The sequence below is a fragment of the Dunckerocampus dactyliophorus genome, chromosome 15, assembly GCF_027744805.1.
Source record: "Dunckerocampus dactyliophorus isolate RoL2022-P2 chromosome 15, RoL_Ddac_1.1, whole genome shotgun sequence".
Classification (NCBI taxonomy): domain Eukaryota; kingdom Metazoa; phylum Chordata; class Actinopteri; order Syngnathiformes; family Syngnathidae; genus Dunckerocampus; species Dunckerocampus dactyliophorus.
In genome coordinates, this window is record NC_072833.1 from 4804065 (window position 1) to 4822500 (window position 18436).

The 18436-nt window shown below is 39.8% G+C and overlaps 2 protein-coding genes across 10 annotated transcripts in view; both read right to left on the bottom strand.

Annotated features, from left to right (window-relative positions):
- Window positions 1-525: 525 nt before the first annotated feature.
- Window positions 526-16789, bottom strand: LOC129168260 (fibulin-1-like). 4 transcript variants are annotated; one of them, XM_054753333.1, is made up of 17 exons: window positions 16584-16789; window positions 16352-16481; window positions 13219-13354; window positions 13000-13153; window positions 11244-11294; window positions 9066-9155; window positions 8849-8986; window positions 8642-8779; window positions 8417-8560; window positions 8220-8342; window positions 6655-6780; window positions 6468-6587; window positions 6269-6400; window positions 5946-6069; window positions 2903-3039; window positions 2709-2837; window positions 526-1417 (listed from the first exon to the last, which is right to left on the bottom strand). In XM_054753333.1, the coding sequence occupies exons 1-17, from the start codon at window positions 16636-16638 to the stop codon at window positions 1278-1280; spliced, it is 2067 nt and encodes a 688-aa protein (XP_054609308.1). In that variant the 5' UTR covers window positions 16639-16789; the 3' UTR covers window positions 526-1277. The 4 variants fall into 4 exon arrangements, with proteins under 4 accessions (XP_054609308.1, XP_054609311.1, XP_054609310.1 ...); XM_054753336.1 differs by lacking the exons at window positions 16352-16481; window positions 16584-16789 and adding an exon at window positions 15465-15565; XM_054753335.1 differs by lacking the exons at window positions 16352-16481; window positions 16584-16789 and adding an exon at window positions 15497-15556.
- A 132-nt stretch (window positions 16790-16921) lies between these two features.
- trim24 (tripartite motif containing 24) overlaps window positions 16922-18436 on the bottom strand; it is a 19977-nt gene continuing 18462 nt past the window's right edge. For 3 of the 6 annotated variants that reach the window (XM_054753324.1, XM_054753323.1, XM_054753322.1), the window contains exon 20: window positions 16924-18436. This exon is cut by the window's right edge and continues 1184 nt beyond it. The gene's annotated coding sequence lies outside the window, so the exon portion shown is untranslated. The other 3 variants (XM_054753319.1, XM_054753320.1, XM_054753325.1) reach the window with 2 other exon arrangements.

Genomic DNA, 18436 nt, shown 5'->3' on the forward strand with positions numbered 1-18436 from the left:
CAAATTTCACTTTTGCAACTTGTTAGTGTATAATTAGTTGTTAGAGAGCATGCACCACTGATTCAGTTCATTGCAAGCTTGATTCACATATGAAATCCATTTCCCTAATAATGACTAAAGACTGCAGGCCAGATTTCATTTATGCAAGTTGTGGGACAATTATTACCACAGGACAAGCATCTGGGATTTCCATGCAGTGGTGAAGTTTTACATCACAGGATTTTCCTTTTTGGTTGCCCCCTGTGTTTTGATTGGATAGAAGGAGCTCAACGGTGGTCTCAGTCACATCAACATGAGAGAGTTGATTATATATGGTTTTTAAAAAAAGCAATTTTTCATTTCTATGTGAGTTATTTACAGAACAGTATTGTATATCTGATTATGAGCGGAATAACTGGAAATATCGTGACAAACTTTACACAGGAGAGGCTGTGGTGGTTCTCCACAGCACAAACAATGAGCACATTTAATGACAATTAGTCTTTAACAGTGACAACTAATTGTGCAGTCAGATGGTGCAAAAGGTTTTCATACAAAATCCAGTGTAAAAGTTATAATCAAACAATTGTTATCTCATTATAAAGAAAATGAATTATACATATGACATTAAATGAACACAACAACACAAGCATGTGCACATTTGCTGCATGAATTGCATAAAAATGGGATTATGACACCCACTCATGCGACAAAAACAGATTTTCACTGAACTAGCTAAGGAAGAAACTATTACATTCTGGCACAAATCCAGATAAAGGTGGATTTTTGTTTGTTTGTTTGACATTTTCAATGCAAATCAGTCTTGACTCCTACTGCAAGTGGTGTGTATCTACTTGGGTGTGCAATTAGATGCTATTTCTAATTGCAATGTTTTTAACAGTAGCAGAGGCCTGCAGATTTACCATCCATTTTCTTCCGCTTAGCCGAGGTCAGATCGCGAGGGCAGCAGCCTAAGCAGAGAAGCCCGGACTTCCCTCTCCCCGGCTACTTTGTCCGGTTCCTCCCGGCAGATGCCGAGGCATTCCCAGGCCAGATGAGAGACATAGTCTCTCCAACGTGTCCTGGGTCTTCCCCGAGGCCTCCTACCAGTCGGATGTGCCCTGAACACCTCCCCAGGGGCGCCCAAATGTACAACAAATGTATTTCCTTTATTTTGCAAACAAAAGTTTGCATAACAAAACGTTAACATTTTAGTGACCCTAATGGATGGTGTTAGCATTTAGCTCCTCGCATTGCCTCACGCTAAACCTCCGTATGTTTCATATAGCGAACACGGATCAGAACCAGAACTCTGTGATGCAGATGTGGATGACGACGATGTTGCGATGTGAGACGAGGCCTGACCTAACATAGCTCAGCGCCACGTGCAACTCAATGTCCGTGGGGCCAATGATTGGCTTCACCTGCCGCACCACACCTGGGAAATGAATAGGAAGTGCTGTCAGTAAGTGTTCTCTAAGTTCAAGTGGCAATTTAAGAATTCAGTGAAAGGCTGCAGTGCTAGCTAACACCATGCGAGTATGACATCACTGAGATGAGGACAACAGCGTCAAAGGTCTTCTATATTATTTGTCCAGTAAACTCTACAGTATTGTTTTTAAGGATTTACTGCACAAGCACGTCAAAAGTTCCTCTACTTGACAGAAGCACTCTGCTGTCTGGAAGGCTTGAGAGCAAAAATGCAAGTCAAAGATCCTCTATTTGACTGGTACGCTCTGCTGTTTTTACTACATTGCTACATTTGTTTTTACTACAAAAGCATGTCGAAGATTGTCTAGTCTCTAGGACTGACTGTAATAGCATGTCAAAGATCCTTTATTTGTCAATACTGCTCTGCTGTTTTTAAGAACCTACTGCAAAAAGCACATCAAAGATCCTCTACATGACAGGAGAACGCTGCTGTCTGTAAGGACCGACTGCAACAACGCTAGTAAAAGATCCACTATGACAGGAGTGCTCTTTAGTTTTTAAGAACCTACTGCGAAAGCATGTCAAAGATCCTTTATGAGACAAGTACACTCTGCTGTTTTTAAGAATTTACTGCTAAAAGCACGTCAAAGATATTGTATTTGACCAGAGTCAAAGGATCTACAGTACTGAAAAAAAAGCATGGCAGAGATCATCTATATAATAGGTATGCTCTGCTGTTTTTAAGGACTAACTGCAAAAACACATCAAAGTTCCTCAATATGACAGGAGCCCTCCGTTGTCTGTCACGCTCGACTGCACAAATGTGAATCAAAGATCCTCTATTGGACTGGTACGGTCTGGTGTTTTGAAGTATTTACTGCAAAAGCACTTCAAAGATTCTCTATATGGCTGGAGTGATTGACTGTTTTTTAGGACCGACTGTAAAAGCCTGTCAAAGATCCTTTATTTGGCAGGAGTGCTCTGCTGTTTCTAAGAACCTATTGCAAAAGCACATCGAAGATCCTCTCTACGTCAAAGATATCGTATATGACCGGAGCGCCCTGCTGTCTTTAAGGGCCTACTGCAAAAAGCGCGTCAAAGATCATCTACGCAACAGGACCTCCCTGTTGTCTGTAAGAACTTACTGCAAAAAGCACATCAAAGATCATAACAGGTACGTAATGCTGTTCTTAAGAACCAACTGCAAAAGTAAGAGTCAAGTGCTCTGCTGTTTTTAAGGTCAAAGATCACCTATATAACAAGAGTGCTCTGGTGCTTTTTGGAATTGGCTGTCTTACCCATGACAGAACCCTGATGCGAGCGCTTGACCACGTCAAATGAGTCCCGGTCATCTGTCGTCAGGATTTCAAAGACAACATCAGCGGCAGCGCTGTAGGCGGACGCTGTCGTTCGCAGGAAAACGACATCTGTTGGAACAATACGGCAATCAGATGCATGTTGAACCACTGGAATCCACGTGATCCGTGCTCACCTTGTGGGTGACTGAAGCGTCTGTAGGTGGGCAACGAGATGATGGTGTAGGTGATGAGGTGGACGGGGTCTCGCGTGCAGACGTAGTCGTTGAGTGGACAGGCTTTAATGCAACGCATGCTGGACGGTTTCCTGGCTCTGAAACAATGCATGAGGATACCAGCGCTTAAAAGCTGGTCTGGATATGTGCACGGAGGACCTGAAGAGCCACTAAATCCCCCTCTCAAAAGGAATGAGCGAATGGGTCCAAACCCGCCGCGCAAACTCTAAAACAACACTTACGAAGGTTAGCAAAGTGAATACAGTGGGGCTTTCAAAATAAAATTCGGAGGGACCAGAGCCAGGCAGCAGGTGAGTCCAAGTTGTTCGTCGAGCTGCAGGCCAAAGTGTGGTTGGCCCCGGTGCCAAAATAATATATCCTGATGCGATCCAGTGACATCACGAGAACAGGGTCAACATTTTTGTCAAAGACAAGACGTCTCACTTCGCATGCAAACACAGCTTCTGTCCAAAAATAAGAATCCAAAACACACAGATACTGTAATTATTGTCATATTCAATGATTAATGTGGTATTTTGACAAAGGAGGCGCTTCCAATCCAAAGATTTACCATAACCACACTTATGCTACACTTTTCAATCAGCTCTATTTGCAATAAACACTGGAAAATGTGTCCGCGCGCGTTTATTCAGCTGAACGGCTACTGGTGTCATTTACAGCAAATTAGGTGCGAATCACCTGACACAGACTCTCAAAGGCACCATCCATCATGAGTGGTTCCACCACTAATTGGGTCCCCATGCTGATGCTGGACAGGTGCCCAAAAGGTGCCCGAAATATAAGTGGAGAGCTTATTTTTTCCCACTGGACTGGAAAAAGTGGTCCAAGAAAGAGGAACGTAGAATAGTAGAAGTAGGCAGTGTGCACGTTCACTGACTAAACACTGTACATGGGAGGTAAACTGCTGTGAGGGTAAGGGCCACTCATCAACCCGGCAATAGCGAACGATCGCCATCTACTGGCCAAACACTGTACTGCTACTCCTACTTCTCCATTATTTCCCGGACGCTGGGAAATCAATGGGGATCCAATAGAAAAATATCTGAATTTATGAGCAACAAATGTAAAAAAAATAAATAAATAAAACAAAAAAAACGTTTAATATTCATGATTTGTAATTACTTTTGAATGAATTAAACAATACATTTTCAATTTAAATAATTAACAAACACAACATTTGTTAGGTTTTTGCCTCTCATGCAAAAGGACGCTGGCAAAAAAAAAAAAAAAAAAACAGCATCATGATTTATTATTTTAATTTAACATTGGATTGTATTTTCTATTTAATACATTTTAAATGTAACTTTTTAAACTACTTTTTTTGTCCCTCATGCAGCTAAAGGAGGACATGGGACAATGTAATGTGATCCACAACAAAAACATCTGAAATTATTGGCAGAAAAACATTTATATTTAATTATTATTTTCATTTGAAATTGCACTTTATTTTTATTTAATACATTTTAACTAATTTTTTTAGGTTTTTTAACCCTCATGCAGCTAGACACTGGACAATCTACTGAGATCCAATACAAAACTATCAGACTTTATGAGCAAAAAAATTATATATATATATATATATATAGTTTTAATTTAAGTTTTTTTTATTTAGTATACTTTAAATTGAACTTTTTTGTTTGTTTGTTTTGGCCCCCCATGCTGCTAATTATATTTAGTTATATTTATTTTCTTTTTTTTTATGACAATTTACATTTAAATAATTTTAAACTAATGTTTAGCTTTTTTTGCAAAGAAGATGAATCAAAAAATTATTGATAAATGAAAACAACTGGACATAAAAATTATTTGGGGGGGGGGAGCATAATTTTGTCTACAACTCTTTTTTTTGGATCACATTATTCCAGTGGTACTGAAACTTCTCAGCAAGTACCACCTCAAAAATACTGTGCTTTGCAAGTACGGTATGTTGCAACCTTCACTAGCCATCGTGATTCCGCTTCAAACATGTGGCTTATTCATTTCTGGTGAATCTGAAGTTAATAAATTTGTATGTGTACAATTATTTCACACATATTTAATGTATGTAATTTATAATAGAATTTCATTTGAAAGACATATCGGGCCCGGCGCACCGTCTGTGGAACTTGCACCACCATGCATTAGACATTGGAGGTATACCTAATGTTGTGGCCAGTAAGTGTAAATAATGAAAGTGAAATAAAAGCAGTATTTTTAGGAGGGAATGATATCTAATCATATTTGTAAGAAATAGGGCGGGTACTGTAGGAGTGTAAATATTTCCTATGATATCATAATTAAAGGATTTTATCTATATGCCATTTCTTTGACCTTTTTTATTGTTCCTATGTAATATCCAGAGGTATATAAGGCATGTGTCAAAGCTACACAGCCAATAGTAACAATGCAGAGCAGTAACAAATAAAAAGGTTAAAAATAAACGATAACAGACGAAACGGGAGGAGGGGCCTTTTTTCCTTCCTATAGTGGCTGGCTAGGTTGCTCCCTTGTGACAAACACAGCTATCTTAGCCACGTAGAGGTGTGAAGTCCCGTAGCGCGTCAGCCTCATCTCCACGGTCAGGAAGAAGTCCCGAGGCTCGGCGAGGGCTCGTCGCAGCAAGATGACCCCTCCATAGGCCTGCTGCTGCTGCACCGCAAAGTAGCCCTGCTCGTCTCCGGACGCTATGCTCACCATCATTTGGTCTCCGGGCACCAAATTGGACGGGCCCATGCGGAAAACGTCGGCGGGGACGGGCGTGTCGGCAGGGAGGGTGACGTTGTAGAAGGAGATTCTCAGCGGCAACGAAAAACACGACGGAGGGTCCCGCGTGAACTCGCAAGTTACGCGCTCGCAACGGCTGGAAGGGAGAAACGAAAGGTTGATGTGTTGGATTCATCCAGGGAAGATTTAGGGCGGGAGATACTACCCTGTCAGTCACAGGGCTGACACACAGAGAGACAGCTACAGATTCTAACCCGCAACCTTCTTGCTGTGTGCTCACCCATGCGCCACTTTCCGGTAGTAGGAGGGACACACAAGGGACAAGCAACGATATCCTCCGTGGATGTTGAAACAGCTCTGTGAGGCAGCGCAGGTGTGACTCCCTGCTGCACACTCATCAATATCTGCATCAACACACACACAAACACACACATACAACACAAGACAATGAGTGTGTATTACATGGAGATAATGATGTCCAGGTCCGTAAAGGCCTGTTGGATGACTTTGGTAGCACATTAGGGAAACTCCACATCTGTGTCCCAACACTTTTGTTCCTTTTGTGCGTGTATTTTGCAGTGTTTACTATAAGCGCTGTGTTACCTTGGCATGTGCGTCCATTTGCTGCAAGGGTGTATCCCATGGGTGGGCAGGTGCAGTAGAAGCTTCCAGGTGCATTGGAGCAGCGGTAGGAGCAGACATGGCCACCAGTGGGCAGCGCACACTCGTCGATATCTGACAGGAGGAACCACGTAACAGCTGAGCATGGCTGCCTGGTTTTGATGAAGTAGCATTGCAGCACCTTCGCATGTTTTCCCATCAGTGCCGCTCAGCTGGTAACCACGGCGACAGTAGCACTGGTAGGAGCCGTAGGTGTTAGCACACTCCTGGCCGCACGGGCTGTCCTCGCACTCGTTGACATCTAGAAAGGTGGCGTCATTCTGGCTTCACAAACCGAAAAATGCTCTCAGGTTAAATGGAGTGGTTACCTTCACAACTCCTGTCATCATGGGACAGTTGGAAACCCTTGGAGCAGCTGCACTGGTAGGACCCTTCGGTGTTGACACACCTGTGAGCACAGAGTCGCCCAGGGTAATGCCTGCACTCGTTGATATCTAGACACAGGAAATACAAAACATAAAATAGTGTATTAAAGCAAATATAAGACAACCCTGAGTATAAGATGACCAGTTTTGGAATACATACATTTTTAGAGGCGAGATTTAAGTCCAAGAAAGACTTTTTTTTTAATGGACTGACCTGAATATAAGACAGCCCTGAATATAACACAACCCCAGTTTTTCAAGACCAGGTTTTGGACGTGTGTTTCAGAATTAAAGACAAGCAACTGTCCAAATGTAACCTTTTTTCATCTTAACTCACATTTTCAAAATCAGTGAAATACTTTACTGACCCGAATATAAGACAACCCCGAATATAACAAAACCCCACTTTTTCAAGACCGGTCTTTGGATGTGTATTTCAAAATTAAAGACAAGCAACTGACCAAATGTAACCTTTTTTCATCTTAACTCACCTTTTCAAAATCAGTGAAATACTGTACTGACCAAAATATAAAACAACCCTGAATATAAAACAACCCCACTTTTTTAAGACTGGTTTTTGGATACATATTTCAAAATCAAGGACAAAAAAAGGCTCCTTTTCTTCTTAAATCTTTGACATTAATGAAATATTGTACTGCACTAACCCGAATACAAGACAACCCTGAACGTAATCTGACCCCCTTTTTCCAAGACTGTTTTTTGGAAAAACATATTTTAAGAGAAAAAAAGGCAACATTTTACTTTTAAAACAAAATCTTCTTGTGTCTTCTATGTGACATAACATATTGACCCGAATATAAGGCAACCTTGAATATAAGACGACCCCTCTTTTTCAAGACCAATTTGTAGACATTCCATATGTGTGTCTTTTCTAATGGTAAAAAATGATCAAATTTTTCTTTCTTTTTTTTTTTTTTTTTTTTTTTACAGCCAATAGTTATCAGGCTCCTCTGTTATGGAACCATTTCCCCGATCCAATCTGGGGGGCAGACACCCTCTCTCTATTTAAAAGTACACTCAAAACCCACCTTTTTTCTAAAGCATACAGTTAGAACTGACCCCTGATGCGCTGGTATGTATCCGAGACCTCCCCCTATTTTCCTTGGACTACGATAAAGACTGTTTGTGGCTTCATCTACCATCTATCCCTCTACTCTATTTTTATATCCCAACCGGTCGAGACTGACGGCTGCCCCACAGAACCTGGGTTCTGTTCAAGGTTTCTTCCCCCGAGGGAGTTTTTTCCTTGCCTCCGTCGCCAAGCGCTTGCTCATGTGGGGTTTCAGTTGCTTCTCTGTTTTCTTTTACGAGTGTGACCTTCATGTGTCAACTGTCAGGAGATAACTGCTGTTGTGATTTGGCGCTATGAAAGTAAATCGAATTAAATTTCTCTCCCATAAAAGATGACGACTCGTCTTTTTTAGACTTTTCTCATGGGAAAAACTGCGTTTTATATTTGTGTTCAATGTTTTTTTGGGGGGCCGTACCTTCACACTGCCTGCCGACGCTGTTGAACACAAAGCCGCTTCGGCAGTCACAGCGATAAGTCCCCATCATGTTGACACAGCCGTGGTCGCCGCATGCGTTGCCCGTCTGACACTCGTCCACATCTACGTGCAAATGGGAAATGGTTCCGACGTTACCTACGGCAGTAAACGCAACACAGGCTTATAAGGTCTTTTACCTTCACAGCGTGTGCCGTCTGTGTTCAGGTGGTAGCCTCGTCCACACGTGACCCTGTCCCTGCGACACATGTACGAGCCCGGTGTGTTGACGCACGTGTGGCCAGGCTGGCAGGGACTAGAGTGGGCCACGCATTCGTTGATGTCTGAAAGGATGAGGGGCATTTTGCTGCAAGGGTCATATTTTGTTACGCTTCACCAGTGGCTGGACTGTTGTTGTGAATTACCAATGCAGCTGCCGACCGCATCTTGAATGAACCCAACATCACACTTCTCCCTCGGGTGGCAGCGGAAGGACCCTTCAGTGTTGTTACACAGGAAGTCCAATCCGCAGTTGTGCATTCGCAAAGCGCATTCATCGATATCTGGAACGCGGGGAGACAATGAAACGTTGCACAGATTCTGTTATTAAAACATACAGTATGTTTTGACACCTTGGCATTGGTTGCTGTCGGTGAGCTCGTAGCCGGTGCCGCAGCTGGTTTCCCGCTGGCAGCGGAACGAGCCCTCTGTGTTGATACACGCTTGGCCGAAGAGGCAATTGTGGGAGCCAATCAAGCATTCGTTCATATCTAAATAGAGAAAGGCACACAGCCTGGTATAAATTGTCCTTATTGATTAAAGACTTGCAAAATGAATGATGATACTCACCCTCGCAAGTGACTCCATCAAATTGCAGCTGATAACCAACACGGCACGCACACATCCCATTGTCAGTGCAAATCTGGGAGCAATTGGAGACTGGGAATAGTGTGGAAACAAGGATTAAGGATCTTTAGTGTCTTTGCGGGCATGCAAAAATGCCAATATCAAATAGTCGCAGTGATTAAAACCGTATAACGCATAATAATCCATTCAATCCAACAGTAAAACCTTACAATAACGTTCTAGAAATACAATTAAACAAGAAAATGAATATAAACAGCAATGGATAAATAACCCAGCAGTGATTTCATGAAAATAAAGAAATAAAATAAAAATTAGGAGAAAAAAAATAATGTAATCTTACAGTGAAAAAGTCGTAATTTTGCGAGAATAAAATCGTAATATTACGTGGAAAATGAATGTAACTTTAGAAGCGTAAAGTTGAAATCCATCCATTTTCCATCCATTTTCTATACCGCTTCTTCCTCATTAGGGTCGCGGGGGCATGCTGGAGCCTATCCCAGCTGACTTCGGGCGACAGGCGGGGTACACCCTGGACTGGTCGCCAGCCAATCACAGGGCACATATAGACAAACAACCATTCACACTCACATTCATACCTATGGACAATTTAGAGTTGCCAATTAACCTCACCTGCATGTTTTTGGGAATGTGGGAGGAAGCCGGAGTGCCCGGAGAAAACCCACGCGCACACGGGGAGAACATGCAAACTCCACACAGAAATGCCCAAGGGAGAATCGAACCCAGGTCTTCCCGATCTCCAGGCTGTTCCTGTATTGGCCAACGTGCTAACCACTAGACCACCGTGCGGCGAGTTGAGTTGAAATATTAAAGCAATTTTTTTTAAATTGAAATTGATATTTTAACAAATATTTTTTTTAATTTTAATATTATGAGAAACAAACCAAACAAAGTCGCAATTTTGGGAAAATTTGTTTGGTAAATAGTTATAATATTACTAGAATAAAATCAAAATTTGATTGGAATAAATTCTGAATATTATGAAACAAAAAATAGTTTTGAAAATTGCAATATTATGAGAAACAAACCAAACAAAGTTGCAATTTTTGGAAATTTTTTTGGGAAATAGTTAGAATATTACTGGAAAAAAGTCTAAATATTATTGGAATAAAGTCAGAATATTATGAAACAAAGACTTTTTTTTTTTTTATTGCAATATTATGAGAAACAAACCAAACAAAGTTGCAATTTTTGGAAAATTTGTTTGGGAAATAGTTAGAATATTACTGGAATAAAGTCTAAATATTATTGGAATAAAGTCAGAATATTATGAAACAAAGACTATTTTTTTTTAAATTGCAATATTATGAGAAACAAACCAAACAAAGTTGCAATTTTCGGAAAAGTAGCTTGTGAAATATTCTCAGGGCATTCAATCGATCACAACTGGACAACCTGAACAGTCCAGTTGCGATCGATTGAATGCCCTGAAAAAACAATGATCTGAATGAATGAGAACATTTACAGGCAGGCTGGGAAATAATTGTAACATTTGTAGAATAAAATGAAAATATTATAGGACTAAAGTCATAATATTATGAGAAAAAGAAAATTCATGAGAAGAAAGTTGAAATATTTTGAAAATTACAAAAATGAAGAGCAAGAAAGAACAAAAAATAGTAATAGTAAGAACCAAAAGTTAAATAATAGACTTTTTCACCTATATCACAAAGTTTATTTAAATGTATATAAAACTTAGTTCTTAGCATATCTACATGGGTTGGTTTACAAAAAGTTAAGGCCCCTGCAGCCTTTGAGTTTTTTGGTATGCAGCCCTCTTTGGAAAAAGTTTGGACGCCCCTGAGTTAAATGATCAACTTTAACGGCCACGCCTAGAAATACTCTCCACTAGAAAGAGCTCAGGTACCACCAGTTGTACTCAGTACACTCAGTGGCACCACCACAATTTGAGAATAACAAGACATTTCGATTAGTGCCAAATGCACAAACTGAAGAAGAACTGATGCTGACGTGTAAATGTAAGAAAAATCTGCATCAGAATAAAAATTATGGAAAAACTAGAAAAGTATACGGTCACTTTAGCACACAACAACAAACAAAATACACAATATAGTGCAATATTAACTGTGGTATCAAATTATCTTCTATTAAAAATGTGTTTGGATAAGATGCCACACAAACCTGTACAGTTGCCCAACGCCACCAGAGGCAGTCTGGTGACATTCACTGGCCCTATTGTGGGGAAAAAAAAGAAGAAAAGACACACTTTAGTTACGTTGGTCGCACATTTACCGTACATCCCTATGTTGTTGTACGCGGGGCGTGATTTGTAGCCGTGGCACTTTCAGCATGTGTTTACCACGTGAGGCGACAACAGCAAGCCTCAACACGTCGCCAAATGGCCCCCCGTAAGTCGCCATTTGGCGACGTGTTGACGCGTCTGCAAGCTTGAAACCTACTTTCAGTGTGTTCCTGCCAATGAGGATATAATTAAAAGCACTAAGTCTAAGTCTTAATAATAGGCTCAAAAATCAGCAATAATTGGATAGTGGTCTGTACTGTGTTCAAATCACTTGAAGGTACACCCAGTTCAGCAGTCATTAAAATAAGTATACAAGGAAACTAATAATATAGACCAGCTTATTGGATCTCGACCTTATTCTGCCTCGTAACATGTACATCATAGACAAGAACAGGGTGCCAGGTAGGCTACACCATGGTCACCTACAATCAAGCAATACAAAATTAAGTTTGAAAAAAGGAAAATAAATCAATGAATTACATTTTTAAAAATGATCATACTCATAAAAACCTGAATTGTGTTGTAAAATATTATAACAAATCATGGATATGCTAATATACACTGTAAATTACAGATATATACTAATATATGATTATGAAAAAAGTCAATTAAAAGTAAAATGACCCTTGTAAAGTAAAGGAAAAAATGAGGGGGGAGGGAATACTAAGAAATAAAATATCTAAAAACACAAAATTACCAATAATTAAAAGAAAAACAATGAAATAATGTTATCAACTACATACAAATAAATTATATATACTAAAATCATCTTTGATATATCCATCCATCCATCTTCTACAGCCTATCCGAGGTCGCGTCACGGGGGCAGCAGGCTAAGCAGGGAAGCCCAGACTTCCCTCTCCCCGGCGGATCTCAAGGCGTTCCCAGGCCGGTTGAGAGACACAGTCTCTCCAATTTGTCCTGGGTCTTGCCTGAGGCCTTCTAACAGTCAGACGTGCCCTGAACACCCCTCAGGTAGGCATCCTTACCAGATGAACAAGCCTTTGACATAGCTGAATATTATAATCAATTACAATCATAAATTGTTTTTTTTTTAAAACATAAATAAAATAAACTATCTTGCAAAATAAAAAAAGATACAGCCTTTTTATTGGAAGTTAGTTTAATAAACTAAATAATAATAATATATAATAAAATACTAATTAAACTAGATAGCATATACTAAAATAGAATTACATCATATAATAATAAAAATTTTATAAAAAATAAAAAACACAAATTAATAGAAAATGACCCATCTTGTAAAGTAAAAAAATAAAAATCAAAAACATGATAAAACACTTGAACACTACAATGCTTACTTTAAAAAACATGCTTACTTTAAAACACAAAACCAAGTAATCAAGAGACAAATATCTTGCAATGTAGATACAATGAAAGATTACAAAATACTTCAAAGTAAATTGTGTATACTAAAATATACTATAAACTTTTAGAGAATATGATCAAATAGAGCTAAATAATATTATCAAAAGTACAGATTATTTGTTGGAAAAAATATGAAATAGGATACCTAAAATCTAATTTAATAAAAAAAAAATGCTGCTCTATGAAAAGTTAGACATAATAGTTTTGAGGCTAAAAATCATCGTGTTCCCCATGTAAGAGTGTCACCTTCTCCAGTTGGATGTATTTCCTCTGTCCTGTTTTTGGCACAGCAGCTTTTTGCAGCGTGTGTGCACCGTTTCCCCAGCGACACGTACGCCATCCCGCAGGAGGGATCGTGGCGTGCTGACGTCACGCCGAACATGCAACAGTCACAGCACATCTAAACAATGGCGATAAGGCAATTAGGAATTTGATAGAGGCTCGTGGGAAGATAGTGATCGTGACCTTGAGGATTCTCGTTTGCCACGGCTCCCCTCGGAAGAAGTGTCTCTCACAGGCAGACTGCCAGAGGGCCATGGAGGTGCCCTCGTCACATAGTAGCTCTTCCAGGACCGCCTCACAGCACTGCTCCTGGGCGATCCTGATGGTCACAATAAACACACACAATCAGACTGAGGCTCAAAATAAAGTTAAGGGACATGTTTACTGTAGGCACTCATTCATTAGGTACACCACCTAATCACTACAAACATTCTTGCATGCAATGCACAACACTGAGAAGTGTTCCTAATATTTTGGCCATTATATTTACCTACAATGAGAGAAGCTAAATATTAGAAACACCTCTGAGTGTCATGCATTCCAGTTTTACACCGCTGCAGGCAAAATAATAAGATACAGTCGCATACAGTGTCATATAGATAGTAGGTGTGGACGATACTACGTGGCCAGTATTGCCAATACAATCGTTTTTACTTGAAATTTTTCCAATTTTTTTGAATGATTTTGCCTTAAATTTGTAATCAGAATAACACACAGGGCAAAGATTTTAGGCAAAAAATACAATTTGTGAGCAATTTAACAATATACAGCAGCTGACTTGGTTGGATTCCGTACAGTCATGGCCATAAACGTTGGCATGCCAAGCATGCCAATGGATAAATAAAACAATATAAGACGTTGTAACAATGCCAGCAAGACAACAAAATTACCATTTTAAGTCAACAGTGCAAAATAACTAAATAGAAACAAAAACTACTACAGTCGTGTAATGTTTATCGGAGCTAATTGGTTCCAGACCCAACCGCAAAGTAGCATTTCATAATAATAAATGGAAATTTTGCGTAGTTAAAGCACAGAAAACTCATTTATGACTTTCAAAATATGATTTTTAACATTATCAGAGCCCAGTACACATGAACTAATGGTCACACTTTACAATAAGGTACACAAAAATACAGTACTTAGTGATTAACTAATGACGAACTAATGAGGAACTAATGACTAAGGCACATAAACTTAGGGCAGTTACTGAGTAACTAATGAGGAACTAATGAGTAACTAATGAGTGGTGGTTAGGGTTAGCTAGGTTCCTTCCTCATGAACTACTGTAATTTTGTGTACCTTACTTTAAAGTGTTATATAAAATAACAAATTGTTGTTTACAGCACATTGCTCAACTGTAATGCGCAGGCTACAAGATCACTGCAGGGACACAAGAGACGGCCGCCGCTAGAATATCGAGCTACCGAGCTAACTAGTCAGCCTTTCAAATTAACTTATTCTAAACTCTGTGTTTCAAACAGAGTGGGGTAGAAGGACAAAGTAAGAAGCACAAACCTTACCACTTCCACACAGAATGGGAGGAGAACTATAGTTTCTATGATTTTGTGTTGTATATTAGCGTGGCTATATTGTAAAGCACCCTGCTACGTCAATATACTGCAGGGTTTAAAAGAAATTATTTAATGAATGATTAAATTATTCATTTATTTAAATTGACATATTTAATTAATTCATTAATTGCCTTGTATTCTTTATGCTATGATCTGAAATATATGACTTTTTCAAATTCACCAGACACTGGTGAATTTGCACAAAGTATCAGTATCGGATCGGTACCAGCGATACCAGCCTGAATTTTACTCAGTATCGAATCGGAAACGATTACTGACACCTAGTGGCCAGAATGCTACACCATTTTTTCAATATTTCTTGACTAATAGTAGTCCATCGTCAACCATGAAACAGCGGCCATTTATGAATTAATTCATTTCCAAAAAAACGCTGTAGAGTGAGGGGGGTGATGTTTGAACCATGATGTAACGAGCAAAGACTGTACTGGCTTGTGGCTTTTTAGTCCTCCTGTCACCTAAAATCAATTTGCTGAGTGTGTTGAAACATTGCTGTCAAACATGACAAAAATATACAAATATGCCTTGAATAGAATATAACATTTGTGAAAATAAACACAACTGAAACATATCAATCACTATCTTCTACAGTCGTCCCTCGTTTATCACAGTTAATTGGCTCCAGACACAACCGCAATAAGTGAAGTAGTGAAGTAGAATTCAATATGAATAAATGGAATATTTTCATAGTTATGGCATAGAAAACCTGTTTACAATCTTCTAAATACGTTTTTTTTTTTTTACATTATCAGTGCCCTTAAGACATGAAATAACACCCACATAGTCTACTTTGCATTTGTATTACCTAATATAGTCATCAAAGAAAATAAGACATACTGTATTAGACATATATAAGATAACAGGCTCACAAGTCAGCCATTCCTTTTTTTCCCGGACAGCGTACTTCCAGCGGATTATGCCATTACAATACATCAATGAAATGTCATTACAATTGGCTTTACACTCGTATTACCCAATATAGTAGACAAAATAAGAGTAAATAAGCCATTTAAGACGTAAATAAAACTCCTGCTCGAGCAGTGCCACGGTAAATGTGTTCCCTGGGGAACCGTGGTGACTAGTCTCGTGCCTGTCTCACCGAACAGTAACATATAGTGGAGGCCTTGTGTTGGTATGTTAGCTAATTTAGCCATTTTATGATTGAAAATAAGACTAAATCTGCTTAAATATGCATTTTTAAAAACTAATAACAGGCCGTATTCAACCACAAAACAGCTATCATTTATTAATTACCTTTTTTTACGCTAGGGAGTGAGGGACGCCTGTACTATGGTGTTTATGAAGAACCTTTAGGCAATGGCAGGGCATCCTTGGCTTTAATTCCATAATACAGTAGTGAACGCTGGTGATGGGTTCAAAAATTCCACATGCGTAAAAGCTGTTTTTTTCTGACCCCCATTTGTGGACCAGGTGTTTTTTGTTTGTTTTTTTTACAACAAAAGGGTACCTTATGAGTGCTCCAGGGGGCCACTTAACACGTTTCACTGATTACTTGAGTGGGGCAGTTAAGGGCTTTGCAGACAATGTAAGGGTATTTCATACATTCTGTACACCGGTTTTATATATCTACCGTAAATCAATGTTGCCATTCAATCCAGTGCAGATAATCAAAGAAAAGGGAGTTGAAACGCAATGAAAAGTAGTGTTGCAAACCTCCAGGGGACAAAGGTCGCTGCATAGAAACCAGGTGTTGCCTCTCTTACCTGCACATGATTGAGTTGGAGATGCGGGGGAGGTCCGTGCAACTGTACACGGCCTGGGCCCTCTGCTTGCCGTCCTCGCAGCACCCGTGGAGATTCTGTGTGCGCGTGGATGGAGTGGACGCGACTAAGGCTGAAGAAATGAATTTATGGAATTAAAATCCTCGCTAAATCATGAAAAATACATCAAGCGAGTAACGGAGTTTAAAAACCAGAAATAAAAGTGCAACCTTACCGTTGCCACGCAGAAACGCGCACATGTTAAGTAGAAACAGAATCCACAGTGACATGACGGAAGGAATAGTTCCACGGACGCATGCGGGTGCGTGTCTACTCCTCTACTGTAAAGAGGGACTACACCAGCCTGCCTGCTAACCGTGGAAGGGGTGGGTGGTATAACGTGATGTCATCACTTTTTTTAAACAGCATTTTTAAAACTCTACCGCTGTCATTCATTTAAAGAATATACAAAAATATGTAAAATATTTCACACATTTTCTTTAAAACATTTTTTTGTATTTCATATCATTTTTGTATCGAATGAAAACATTCAAATGTCTTTTCTGGTCACTATTTTTTATATATATACTGTATATATATGAATTGCATTAAATACACCTTTAATCATCTTCTGAGAGACATCGCCTCTCATAAAACCAAATAACTTAGTGAAGTTATTACAAACACATCCTCATTGAAATTATGGTGAAAAGCACTTAAAAAAATAAAGATTATTTCCAGTTGCCTTACATCATCTAGTACAAGGACACAGAAACGGGCAAGACTGATCGTCACGTCTCGGAATTATCTGCAGCTGATAATAAAGACGCCTGAAAAGAAATGTTCTCCTGATTCATTAAAAAAAAAGAAAAAAACAAGGCAGCTGTTTGATAAGACATTGATGAGTAAAAGGGGGATTGCTTCTGTACAAAAAGAATGCATACAGTGGCTCACAGCATACAGTAAGAGTTCTATTGCATTGAAACAAATGTGTTTAAAACAGAAGAGGAATTACCATGCAGGATAGAGCAATATACTGTTGTCCGGGTTTATGGAAACACGGTACGTTGTTATGGGCGGTACTACAGCCGTCCCTCCACCGTGATGAATTACTTTCTGCTGGATGAGATTCAACGTTCATACCGTAAAGCACCGTGTATAAACTGCACTTTTTTCCACCTCTAGGAAGCAAAAAATCGGGGTGCGGTTTATACACGATGACATGTCTGTGACCAGACTCGGACTGAAAAATAATATCAGACAACGCTTCTACAACGCTTCAGCGGAAGATCACTCGTACTACAAGCCCGGTCACACCGCCTGAACTTTGCCGTAGCGTTCCTGGAGCGGTGAAAAAAAATTAATCACCGCTCGTTCACCACCGTTTAACAGAAGTTGGACCCCGTTAAGGCAACGCCGTATCCGCTCGGCCGCCGCTGATGGCCCCTCCTACCGCTCCGAAAGCTTTGAGCTGCACAAAATATTATGAGCGGCCAATTTTCCGCCACAGCAAAGTTCATCACCACTCCAACAATGGCCAGTCAAAGTTTGGCGCCGCTAGATGCAAGTTCGTGGACGCTTGGGTCCGCTAGGCCAGAATTTGGCTATAAATACAGGGAGAAATTGACCAGAAGCGCATTTGGGAATCCGTCTTTGGGTCAGACAGTTGCTTTGACTTTCGCTCTCGCTGCTGTACAGTTGCTGAAAATGCTTGCGTATGCTTGAATAAACGTTGGAGTTTATTCAAATTCAAATTCAAATTCAAAGCAATGCAGCATTATGTAATTCCATTGCAGATGAATTGATGGACGGCAGATTTCTCCTTTGTTCTTCTTTTTGAAATTGCTTAGTACCTTTACGCATGTTGATTTGAGATGAAAGAGTTGGCAAGCATTTATGAAGTAAAAAAATTGTTTTCCCTGCCGTGGGCCTGAAAATGGAGGTGCGGTTAATACACGGTGCTTTACGATAAATGGAATATTTTCGTAGTTTGGGCATAGAAAACCTGAAATACGGTTTTTAACATTATTAGAGCTCTGCAGACGTGACATAACACCTCTAGTCATCTTCACACTCCTGTTATTCTTT